Genomic DNA, 12917 nt, shown 5'->3' with positions numbered 1-12917 from the left:
AACCTGTGACTTGGAGAATGATAGACTTTTTGTTGTATTGTTGTTTCTGAACATTGACAAATACAACACATCGAAAGACACGAAACGGTATACCATGCATAACAGGAAAAGATGGAAAGCAGGAGGCCATATATGAGATAAATAGGACTTTAATTGTGAAGGATCCAAGCAGGGTAAACAGTTGATGAAATACATTGTAGTTAACGCAACTTCTTTCCAATAGGAGTTGAGAACATATTTCTAAAAAGGTAATGCTCTTATTACTTCAAGAAGGTAACGAATTTTCCTTTTATCAACCTCATTTGTTTGGGAGTGTGAATACAAGTGAGATCATGAATCATGACATTGTCCTTAATAAATTATGAGAGGGGGTACTGGATGTACTCAGTAATATTATCCAACCATAATCTTGAAATATTTTTGTCAATCTGTGTGTTGAACCATATGACACAGAATTGGATAAACAATTGAGGAATGTCTGGCTTATGTTTCATAAAAAAATTCCCAGGTTACCCGACTACAGTCAGTAATAAAAGAAACAAACCACTCAACACCAAAGACATTATTTATTTTGGAAGATCCCCAAACATCAAGTAAACAAGATCAAACAGTTCAACATTTTTTATCGAGCTAGAAGGGGAAAAAAAAAAAAACACAATGGTGTTTTACAAACTCAAAAAGTATCACAAGGAAAAAACTCAACAGACACATACATAAATAAGGATGAAAATATAGTTGTAAGAAGGACGATTGTATAAGTTTGAGCAAGAAAGAATGTTACAGTGAATATAAGTTTGTGAGTTAAAATAAGATTAGGGGAGAGGTTCAGAACATGAAGAACATTTTTCTGATATGAGGGTTAAATTTAAATGTTACCAAAATCCGCAGCTAATGTATAGGATCCATTACCGACGACTTTAGTATGGATACAATGTTAAGTTGATAAGAGAGAAAAATATAATATTAGAGATACAAGTAATATGGCCCATGATTTTTTAAAATCAAAGTAAGAAGCAAGAAATGATTGATTATGTGTTCTTAATAGTCATAGCAAGAGAACAAGTATCAGAAGTCTTACTAAGAGTGAGCGTTTGTTTCAGGAAATTTTTTTAGAATAGTAGGGAAATTAGATAGATAGAGAAATGATTGGAAAGATAAATAAAGTGAGATAGGTAAAAAAATGTAAAAAAAAGTTGTTTGGTGGGGAAAAACTTTACTTAAAAAATTAGGTAGCTTTATGAAATCAAAAGTGCATTAAAAGCCAGATAACCGGTTTTCCGAAAAATCCCACCATCAAATTGGGTTTCTAAACAGTGCGGATATCTATGTTTCTCATAAATCCAGACAAATTGGATAGATGGGTTTTTGGTGAAAAACGTTGAAACAAACATGGTATTTCTAAAAGTCATACTTGAAAAAGATAGATATCCGCTGAAAAGCTTCCAACCAAACACCACCTATGGGTCCTAAGTTGTGCTAAGTCCTCCGAGCGAAAGAGCAAGAGTATCATTATTCTCATGAGAGGCCTTTTTGCACGACGTTTCGGGCCTTAATTCAAAGATCAGGAGGCATGTGTATAACTTCAGAGGTTTAAAAATTTAAGTTCAAAGTAATAAGTTTTATTTATTTTTTAAATAAAAAATGTTTTAACCAACTATTTCAGTAAATGCAAGAGGGCATAGTTGATACCAAAAATATCAGTAAGAAAAAAACACTAGATATCAATCGACAACTTGAGGGCATTATAGATTAATCCTAATTTAAATCGATCAAGCATGGTCAAAAGTGAAAAAAATAAAATAAATAATAACAAAATCCAATGTCAAATTCAATTTGTTTCAAAGCAAAGAATTCCATCAGCTATTGCTACATCACCACATAACACAAATTATATGCTGGAATAGCGTTAACATATTGCTACATCACCACATAACACATAACACAAATTATAATAAAAATAAATAAATATTGCCGAAATTCGGCAAGTTCTTATATACATTAAACATACTCGCGAGTCGCGAAAAGCAATAATAGATTGGTTGAATAGGCGTGTGTTGTTGTTGTTTGGAGTGTGTGATCACTGATCACGGCTTATATTCGCTATCCTGTAATAGACCGGAAATACAACAATTTGAAAATTTGATAGAGAAGCGTACAATACAACGAAGAAAGGGATTTAAGATAAAAATTACAATTTTCCTGATTCTTTCAGACATGAAAAAAAAAAATATTTACAGAAATTAAAAATATTCAAATAAACATTGGATACGACATTATATTTATACCATCTACTATATAATTACGTCACATAAAATTCACACGATAAAAGATTTATTGAAATCATTAACTTTTTAAATATTAAAAAAAATTGTTCTTTATTTAAAATTTTGATTGATTAACACTTGATTTGGATATCCTATAAAAAAAATTAATTATCCTGATTCAATTCACGTGCCTTTTGTAGATTACTTAAAAAAACCTTGAGCAGTAGCAAATATTGGCCGGCGTCCCCTACATATATTTGAGAAATATAAATAATTCTGATTATGACAGCATATTGGAAATATTTAAATATGAGAAGTGTTAAAATTTCACACCGGTTAAATATGAACCAAGTGATGAGCATATAAGTGCAAAAAAGTCTCATACAACTTGAGCCTTATAGGTTTTGAGTTGAGATATGATGTCGATTCACTTATTGTGATTTCTCGCTTGATCCATCGATAAAAATACCTTTTTGTAAAGGGTTTTGGGGCTCCCGTACCATTCTCATCACACAAACAATGGACCTAAGCTGGTTCTGTTGGAGTAAAATTCAAAATCTTTTAACTCTAATATCTATGACATCTATATTGACAATCTAATTCATAAATTTAGGTTTTATATAGAAATTGCCTGAAGAGCAATCCATATTTCTAAGAGAGATAACACAGGATGAAGATTGTCAAAATAAGTAGCGAAGCTTAATAAGATATTAAGAATTTAATATATATAGGAGGAGTCGCTCCCATATACTTTTTTAAAATTCTGTTTACAAATAATTATATATGAATTTATAATAAAACAAATAAAAGAACATGATTGTTATATTAACACTGCATTATTAGTTTTAGATATATGATTTGGATGTTTGTTTAATGGGATTTATTGTTCTTACGTTACATAAGATGTAATCCATCTTCTACTCATTTTACTTTTTCTCTCTCCCTGTAAAAGTGAACTCTACCTACACAAATGAGTCTGTATTTTGTAGGAGATAATACTTATCTCTTTGTATGAGAAAACTATTACCCTTGTTTAATATTGATATTGCTACAAACGAGAAAAAACATGTGCCCCAGTGCATTTTGATGTCATGTGAGAAAATCCATTTCCTCGTTTATACTTAAAATCTCACTCACTCGGACAACTATAATACATCTAGGATGAAAGTAAAATTAAGCATGTCTATAGTATTTGCAACGCGGATTAACCTATCATCATAGAAAACTTGTACACAAAATTAACATATCACCACAACTCACGGATAGGTTTAAAAGTTTATCAAAGCTCAACAACAAAAGTAAATACAAATTAACTTAACCAAAATATACTCCATAAGATATAACATTCAATTAATCCTAAATTTTAACAATTTAATGTGTGCCTATGCAACATGCGATTATATAATCCAACGGTTACTATCCGCACTTGGACTTGAAAATTGAAATCATTGTACGTACATGTAGATTTCAAAAAGCAACAAAACAAAATTAATCTCAAACGTATAACATTCCCTGTGAAAGGATAACGTAGAATCTTTTATAGTACTTTCGCATATAAAATGATCAATTAATGGTGGTGCATGGACACGCCTGAGAGAATATGTTAACTTTAAGGTGATGCTACGTGGGGACCCAATTCAATAAGACAATAGATTTGTGGAGCATTAACATGATTATTGGAAGTATGAGTATGTATGTAGTTCAGAAGGAATAAAGGGCTTTGCCTTTTATGCTGTAGGAGACTACGAGAAAAGAACATTGATGTGGATTAGGAAAGCCAAAACTTTGGGGACATGACTTAAATATCTTTTAATTACTTTACTAGTTTAAACAACCCGGTTAAATCCAAGACATCTTTATTTTATTTTTTTGGATAACTAAATCCAAGACATCGTATTCTATATAACGATCATTTTGTCAATAGTAAAATATATTGCACCCCACTTAAAAGAATCTTAGACTTGGAAAATACACTTCACATGGATTCCCAAAATTCCACTAACCCGATCGGAGAAGTGGCATGGTTCAAAATCTATTATCGTTCGTTCCACCGAATTGAGTTAGCTTGGCACGTAAAAAGTATCTTATCAGTCACTTTTAATTTTAAAAAACAACTACAGAAAAATAGCATTCGATAATTATATATTAGATTAAGTATTTTCAAAGGTGGTTTCTATTTAGAGCATTAAGACATAATGAGAATCAAGTAGTTTTAAGTCATTCGATATTCAAGAATGGTTATTGAATTAAATATGTGAAGGAATATAACTATGTACTAGCCGTAATACATAGTTAAAAAAAATATGTGACTAGACAAAATCTTATATTCAGTATATATATCATTTTCACACTTATATTTATATCCCCTTATCAATTATAACAACGTACAATATAACTCTAAACTTCTATATAGATGCACATACCGTTAAAAGGGACGTTTCCTAAAATACTAATTAATTGGAGCAATAAAATTTTTGCGTAAACTTGACGTATTCAAGTATACTAAACTAATAAATTATTAACATGTCATTAAATATAATAATAAAGTTTTAAGTAATTATGTTAGTTAATCAGTAATTAATAATATATTATAAATTTATTATCCTAATAATATACCTATATACCTTTAATTTCCTGAGTTTACACAAAGATTTTTCTTTAGATATATCTAGAATTAAAACATTTCTCTTAGGGGACGTTTGGTTCAAGAAATATTTTTGGAATAGTAAGAAAATGAGATAGATAGAGAAATGATTGGAAAGATAGATAAAGTGAGATAGGTAGAAAAATGTAAAAAAAGTTGTTTGGTGGGGAAAAACTTTACTGGAAAAATTAGGTAACTTTATGAAATCAACAGTGCATTAAATGCCAGATAACCGGTTTTTCAAAAAATTCCACCTTCAAATTGGGTTTCTAAACAGTGCGGATATCTATGTTTCTCATAAATCCAGACAAATTGGATAGATGGGTTTTTGGTGAAAAACGTTGAAACAAACATGGTATTTCTAAAAGCCATACTTGAAAAAGATAGATATCCGCTGAAAAACTCCCAACCAAACACCACCTTATAGGTCGTTTTGCTTGGCTTATCATTACATTTTGATACTGTTTATACACTACGTACATGACTATAATATTAAGCTGGTCTCATATGGAAATTTCTAGAATACTCTTGTCTCACCCACTTTTTCATACATCCCTCTAATAAAAACTAAACCCCTAAGCTAATTGATGATATGGAAGAGAGAAATTTTTTATCTTAAATACAGGTGTTAGACTGTGAATGGCAATAATATGTACTATTGTTATACTAAAAATGAGCTCGTCTCACCTGTGACTTGTTGATTGATATTAAAATGATTTGCTGAATTTTATAGTTAAAACATAAAATAAAAAATAATTGTGGTTCATATAGTTGACATAACATATATTTAATGAGCGTTTAAAAAACATATTTAGTGAACCTGATAAAAAAATGTTATTAAATATATGACATTTATCGCACGTACTTTTGAGTAGGGTTATATTGACAATTTTTTTTTTACAAACTACATTATGTCTGACTGGTAATACTCTATTCAAGAGTATATTACCGGTCAAATATAGTGTAATTTGTAAGAGTTTATAAACAAAAAAATTATAAATATAATCTTCTCCGATATTTTTTACTGGGAAGGGAATTGACCAGAGGAAAGAATTTGATATATGGTTGTAATTAGAGATATATAATGAAAGGGACCTATATGAGGCAAATTAATCAATAACTTATATGGGTGACAACTTGGATTGCTACAATACGATACAAATTTATTATAAATGCAAACACATTCAATATGATTACAATATAAATTTGAAAATGAGTCAAAACCTTAAACATGAATATGACTTGTTTATTTTTTGGATGGATATAACACATTACAAATAATTCACCAACCTCAAAGTGTGTTGTTTATTATGTGGGTTGACAGAACATGACACGACATGACACATAACTTGTCAATCTCAAAAAGTGTCATTTATTATGTGGGATGACATAACACATTACATTGGACAATAAGAATACCATGTAAGAATATAAACATAGGTCAATTTCATATTTGCATGTTGACATGCAACACGATATAAATTTTTCGTGTTAATTTTTGCCAACATTATAACATGACACAAATTTGAAAATGGGTTTTCACCCCTAATTTTAAGTATAAAATAATTTTATAGATACAAAATTTTACATAATTATTTAAATAAAAATGGTATATTATTAATTAGTTAATTGAATTTACTCAACCTATATAAATAATTTTTATTAAATAATTTTATCAGGACACGAGTTATAAATTCTACTGAGCTGCTTGGATAATATCAAAATCGAATAAGCTAAATTCCCCACACACAAGAAAAATAAAAAATAAAAAATCGAATAAGCTCATGAAGGAGAAGATGGTCTCACTTTGCACTGGAACACACCACAACCAGGCCTATTAATTCAGTGCTTCAGTGCTTGTTTGGTTTGTATTTTTTAATTTTTAATTTTAATTTTAATTTTTTTATTTTATGACCTAATCAATTTTCTGGGACAAGTTAAGTTCAGTGGTATACCCACGATTGGATGGGAAAAGGGATCCGTGTTGTAAAAAATCAATTCAATCCAATCCAAATATTTAACTTGTTAGGTGAATTATATTAATAGTTTTATATATTTTTAACATATCTCCTTACATTATAGATTCTGATATCATGTAAAGAACTAATTTAACCGAAAAATTTAAACTGTTAGGTGAGGTTAGATTAATAATTTTATATAACTCTAATATATATGTGATTAATCTTGACTCATGTGGTGTGATAATTATCTAGTTTTGACCTAAAAAATCATCTCCAGAATTCAAACCCTTGCTTTTTTTATAATTCGTCCGTACATGAGTTCATATCGCCACTTAATTATATTCTAACACTTAATTTTACTTTGGGATTAAAAACATATTTTATAACTCTTTGAAATAATATTTAAAAAAAACAGAATTATTTATAAAAAAATTCCAAGCTTTTAACTACGTCGCTCAACGTTCAAGGAAAAAGGCAAAATTTTAATATTTACTTTATATTATTACCCTTTAACTTTAATATTATGATTAAGATATATTTTTATTTTTCAAGCGATTGAATATTCATTTTACATTTAAAAATAATTTTCCCTTATACAATTTAAATTAATTTTAAATATAAATCAATCCTGTACAAGCAGAATCAACAGTTAAAACTGAATGGGAAATTTATTATTTTTATATCATTGTAATTAAGTTGATTCTACCTCTATCTATCTATGAATATATATATATATATATATATATATATATATATATATATATATATTCACAGAGAAATTTTTTGTGTAAATAGGACGTTCCCTTGAAATATTTTTTCTCCAGCCGGCCGTTTACGAAATATTCTACTTAATTAAAAGCTCATCACTTGACTTGCTTCGTTAGTTTATTGAATTAATGAGTTATGCCAAAAAAAACATTTTGTGAACACATGCAATAGACTAATTACTGTCTGTTTTCTTCTAAACCATGGAAAAAAAAATGCCAATCACAATGCCTGTTTTTTAAAAAAAATATTAATTTACCTCACTTTAAAAATTATATACCAATCTACTTTTTTTATCAATTAATCATGTGGGCCCGTCAAAAATTCTAATTTTATATATGATGTGATCTCATTTGTTCTTTGATCAAAGTTGACAGAGTGAATCCTGTCAGGGCAAATGAAATCATGTCACGTATACAGTTAGAGTTTCGGGTAATTAAGGCCCGTATGATCAATTTTAGTCAAAATAAAATGGATTGGTAAATAATTTTCAAAGTGGAGTATATTGATACTTTTTTTAAATTATGGACACTTTCATCAATGAGACGTATTTTAGGATGCAATTATCAATAAGCTTAAGCGAAAAAAAATGCAGCATTTTTTTTTTTTTTTGGATATATCATTTGATTCATCAATTCTTTGATTAGTTCGATTTGAACACTGTTATACCCATTATATGGAGCGGCGCCTGTGGTTATGGAAAATAAATTTCTTATCATTTAAAGCAATATTTGTTGGTTAAAAAAAAGTCATAACCGTAAAAAATAAAATAAAAGATGTACACAAATATTAAGGCTCTGTTTGATTCCTGTTTTTAAAAACAGTTTTCTAGTTTTTAAAAAAACAAAAAAACTCATTTGGTAAACCTGTTTTGTAAAAAAAAGTTTTAAAAACTGTAACTGTTTTTTTATTTTTAAAATCAAATTTAGAGAAGTCTGAGTTGTTTTTGTTTTCTGTTTTGGTTTTTAACTTTCAAAACAAAACAAAAAACATAAAAAACAACTGTTTCCATAATTGTTTTACAAAACAATTTTAAGAACAAAAAAGCCAAAACACAATCAAACAGGCGGAAGACTTGCAGGTTGCAATCAAAGTGCAAAAGGAGAGAAAAGGAAAAGTAGAGAGAGGGGGAGAGCGCGCGCTTTATATTTCAGAGTTTGAATTACTGCCAAGATATCCAAACACATATATAGGGTTTCAGAAAAATATAGAACTGAGGTAACTTAAAAAGAGTATTTTAAGTAGTAATAGCAAATAATATTATTTACATATAAAAGGTTGAAATAGAAAAGAAGGATTATTTTTATTTCTTACAAAGATACGGGTTTAAAGTTTGATGCTTTTAGCAGTTACGTACAAATGCATCATAAAAAAGAAATAGACAACTAAAGTTAGTGAGAACCAGTGGTAGTTGCTTTGATTTGAGAAATGATTATCATGAAGGCTTAAGCTTTGGTTAGTGACTTAGTGGTGGGACATCTGCAGCAAAACTAAGCACTAGATCTTGGCTTCTTCTTTTTCTTAATTAAAATTTATCTTGCCAATCCCCAAAGACCCTTTTTATATCCATATATGCGTGGAAAACGATTTTGATGTCATCCCCTTGTATATCTATATCTATATGTTTTATCCCTATGTATAAGTTGTAGTTTTATACCAATCCGCAATATATCGCATATGCCAATATTCTATCATGGTGCAATTGCCCGCGCGCATGTCAAATTTTGAATAACTCAGAATTATATATTAAGTATAACATTATTTGAAATTTATATTGGTATTATGAAATTGTGCAAGCTGGTAATTAAATTTATTTTTGATATTATTCATCGGTTAATCAATTACTAGTTGGAATAAATCGGATAGAAGCATTAATGCGGCTGATAATTAAATTAAGTCTATGGTTTTCCAACGTGTTTGCTATACAGCCTGCGAGTCGGCGACTGATGGTGTAACGTGTAAGTGTTCAACTAAAAGGCATTTGACAAGACGCGAACCTAAAAAAATAAAAATAAAAAGGCAGCAAAAAAGTTTCTTTAGATGAAAGAAGAAGAAAATGCATATCAAAGCAACTTCATTACATTACAATAATTTACGTTTTACAATTCTAAAGAGACATATTTATATCTTCTTAGTTCACTCTCTTCTTACATTCAGTTCTAGTCAACTTGTACTAGATATTTATTTCAACACTAAAGGTTAATTTGACAACCTTAAAAAAACAGAATGAAATAGATAAGTTTCATAATAGTAGGAAAAACTCATCTCTAAATATTTCACTCGTACTCTTTTAAGGGAATACCAAACTTATAAAAAAGGATATAACCGTCACACTCCATCATAAATATTGAGGCCGTTAGACACATCAATATTCTTAATTGCACGTTTCACATAGTTGACGTCAAGGGCTTATGATGTTTTATCTGTGAACCACTAGACATCGAAGAGGTTTCTTCATTTCGAGAGAAAGCCTAAGACATTCTGAAAGATCAACAGGTTGCGCTGGAAGCCATATGAATTGGTGGAGAAGTTGTGCGAGCCAGAGATGAACTGTGGCTAAGCCCAAGGCCCTACCCGGGCATGCCCTACGTCCTGCGCCAAATGGGGCAAGTCTCAAGTCCGATCCCATGATGGATACGTCCTCTTTAAGGAACCGCTCGGGCTTGAAAGCCCATGGGTCCTCCCATATAGTCGAGTCATGGGATATGGCCCACATGTTAACCATTGCTGTTGTGCCAGCTGGCACAAGAACCTTGTCGACGTGGACATCATGGATTGCTAGGCGGGCCCATGATAGTAATGGGCCCGGTGGGTGCAGTCGGAGAACCTCCTTTACTATGGCCTGCAGGTAAGGAAGATTTGGAATATCTGAATCTCGCACGTGACTGTTTTGGCCTATGCACGTGTCAATCTCTTGACGGGCTTTCATTTGTATGTCTTGGTGTAAAACCATCCTGGCCATGATCCATTCTAGTAGTATAGCAACCGTGTCTGTTCCTCGAAATATCATTTCCTGCGCAAAAATCAATAATATGGCTATATGAAGCATAACTCAAATCCAAATATATGCACAAGAAACTACGGCGAGCATTATTTTATGTTAGAATTTCACGTGATTTAACCTTGTCTTTAGGTGATAATTAAAAAAATTACTTTTTTAGTTTGTAGCTTGGAAGATGATATTTTCTTTTATTAAAAAAAGATAAAATTTAGAACTTAATAAAAAATATTAAAAAAAAAAAACATGGATAAAAGAAGAAGAAAAATTCATTTTTAGTAAAAGAAAATATCAAGTTCAGTACTTCCTAATGCATTGAAATTTTTTTCGTACCATGGCATGGAGGTACATATTTAAATGCAAAACGTATATGAAAAAGGACACTTCTATCGTTTTACTTTATTTATATATCCATCGATCAAAGGTCCATTGAGTGCGGTTGTTTTATGCGCAAGGTGCGTGCGTGTGCGTGCAATTAGGTGAGAGAAAAGAAGAAAAGAAGAAGAAGAGATAGAGTACTTACCCACAAAACAGCAATCATATCTGAATCACCCAACCTTTCCTCTTTGGGCAAGGATAACAAAGTGCTAAGAAAATCATTCTCCCCAACGAAATCTTCTGCTCTATTTCTTCGTTCTTCAACAATTTGACCCACCACACTAGTCACCTTGGCCGCCAACTTATGACACCTTCTCTTCACCCCATGAAAGTCCAAAAACTTCAAAGGAAAATAATCCTCCAAGTTAAACTTTGCAATCAACTCATACCCTTCCTTAACCATATTTCCTAACTCCTCATTTTCATAACTCAAAGACCCATAATTAGTACCAAAAACACACTCCAAAATATTGCTAAGAGACCCTTCCTGAAACACACCTCGAACTTCCACCACCCCTTTCTCCTCCATCTGCTTCCATGTTCTCATCACCATTTCATCAACCACACGTTGCCGTAGACTCTCAAAGCCTAGAATCCTCCTAGGAGAAAACATGTGGAACGCTGCGATCCTACGTAGATGGCGCCAATAGGTTCCAGAAGGAGCGAAACCAATGGCACGCTCAAACATGAGCATGCGTGCTGATTCTTTGATTGGACGATCAGAGAACGATGAACCAAATAGAATTTCTCTAGCAGTCTCAGGGTGACTACTAATAACAACGGGTGTGGCACCTAGACTCAGTGCCATTAACCTTTTTGCCTTTAACGAAGTGGCTATAGTAGCGAGTTTTGCGTGAGCAAGAGAACCCATATGAGGCAAAGTCCCTAGTATGGGCCACCCCATATGACCAGTGAGTTTTGTGTTTTGTTTATAGTTTCTCCATGCAAAGCCTCCAGGGACAAGCCAGTAGTTTAGGGAAATAGCGAGGAGGGTGAGGAACGTGGAGATAAAGAGAGTGAAGAGTGAACAAGAGTAACAAGAGAGGGTGCTTTGGAATGTTGCTCCAAGAAGACCAAGGAGCGTTGGGGTTAGGAACGAGAGGAATGTTGCCGTGGGCTTCATGTTTTGGAGAATTATAGTTAAAATAAATAACAATATATAGAGTGAAGATATGGATGGAGAATTGAAGATGATAGTAGTCACCAATGAACTAGCTAGTGATGGACGTGTGTCATGGGGGGTATATACACCATGTGGGGGATCAATCGTATATATAGTGCTTGGAAAGTGGCTAGGTTAAGGATCCTTGGTTTAGAAAGTGACCATGGTTAAGAACTTGCACGCCCAAGTGCTAATTAAGTTATGACGTGTAAATATTCTTATTAAGAAGTTGCACCGTAAAATATCACTTTTTGTCAGAGTCAGATCGACCTCCCTCAGACCGACACCATGCCTTATTTTTCTATTTTAAAAACTAACACCCATTATATTGATTAATTTCGTATATGAGTAACGAATTGTTAATCATATAATGCATACTGTTAATTAGATATTTTTATATAATTAATTGGTATAAAAAATAATGTTAGCACATTTAAAAAAAGTTACGAAGTAACATTTTTACATAGCTTTAGTTTAGCCTTTATTTGCCTTTCATAACGTCTCGTATTTAATACGTTAATAAGACATTGTGGTCAGACTCATGTTTTATATTTGTTTGGACGTTATTAAAAACATCCTCATAGTTTTTAATGGCTAACACTACACTCAACTTCATAATATTTGGTGATTTATGGTTGGTTTTATTAAAGGAGAAATTCTAGATTCCCTTCCTAATGACCCATTTCCAATATATTAGTTGTTAACTATGTAGCACCGATACTGACATGGGATACGTGACACGATA

General features: G+C 31.4%; 1 protein-coding gene across 1 annotated transcript; it reads right to left on the bottom strand.

Moving 5' to 3' along the window:
* Positions 1-9685: 9685 nt before the first annotated feature.
* On the bottom strand, positions 9686-12233 carry LOC133304728 (cytochrome P450 78A5-like). Its single transcript, XM_061504776.1, has 2 exons — positions 11156-12233; positions 9686-10647 (listed from the first exon to the last, which is right to left on the bottom strand). Exons 1-2 carry the CDS (start codon positions 12131-12133, stop codon positions 10054-10056), a joined length of 1572 nt encoding a protein of 523 aa, XP_061360760.1. The 5' UTR covers positions 12134-12233; the 3' UTR covers positions 9686-10053.
* Positions 12234-12917: the final 684 nt, after the last annotated feature.

The sequence above is a fragment of the Gastrolobium bilobum genome, unplaced genomic scaffold, assembly GCF_033153095.1.
Source record: "Gastrolobium bilobum isolate Gb01-03AN ecotype WA unplaced genomic scaffold, APGP_CSIRO_Gbil_v1 utg11974, whole genome shotgun sequence".
NCBI lineage: Eukaryota > Viridiplantae > Streptophyta > Magnoliopsida > Fabales > Fabaceae > Gastrolobium > Gastrolobium bilobum.
This window is presented reverse-complemented; position numbering and strand designations above follow the sequence as displayed.

Excerpts from the sequence above, each read along its gene's own strand:
- LOC133304728 (XM_061504776.1), bottom strand. The coding sequence starts at position 12,133 with ATGAAGCCCACGGCAACATTCCTCTCGTTCCTAACCCCAACGCTCCTT. Across the intron at positions 10,648-11,155 it reads ATATGATTGCTGTTTTGTGG|GAAATGATATTTCGAGGAAC; the intron begins GTAAGTACTCTA and ends ATTTTTGCGCAG.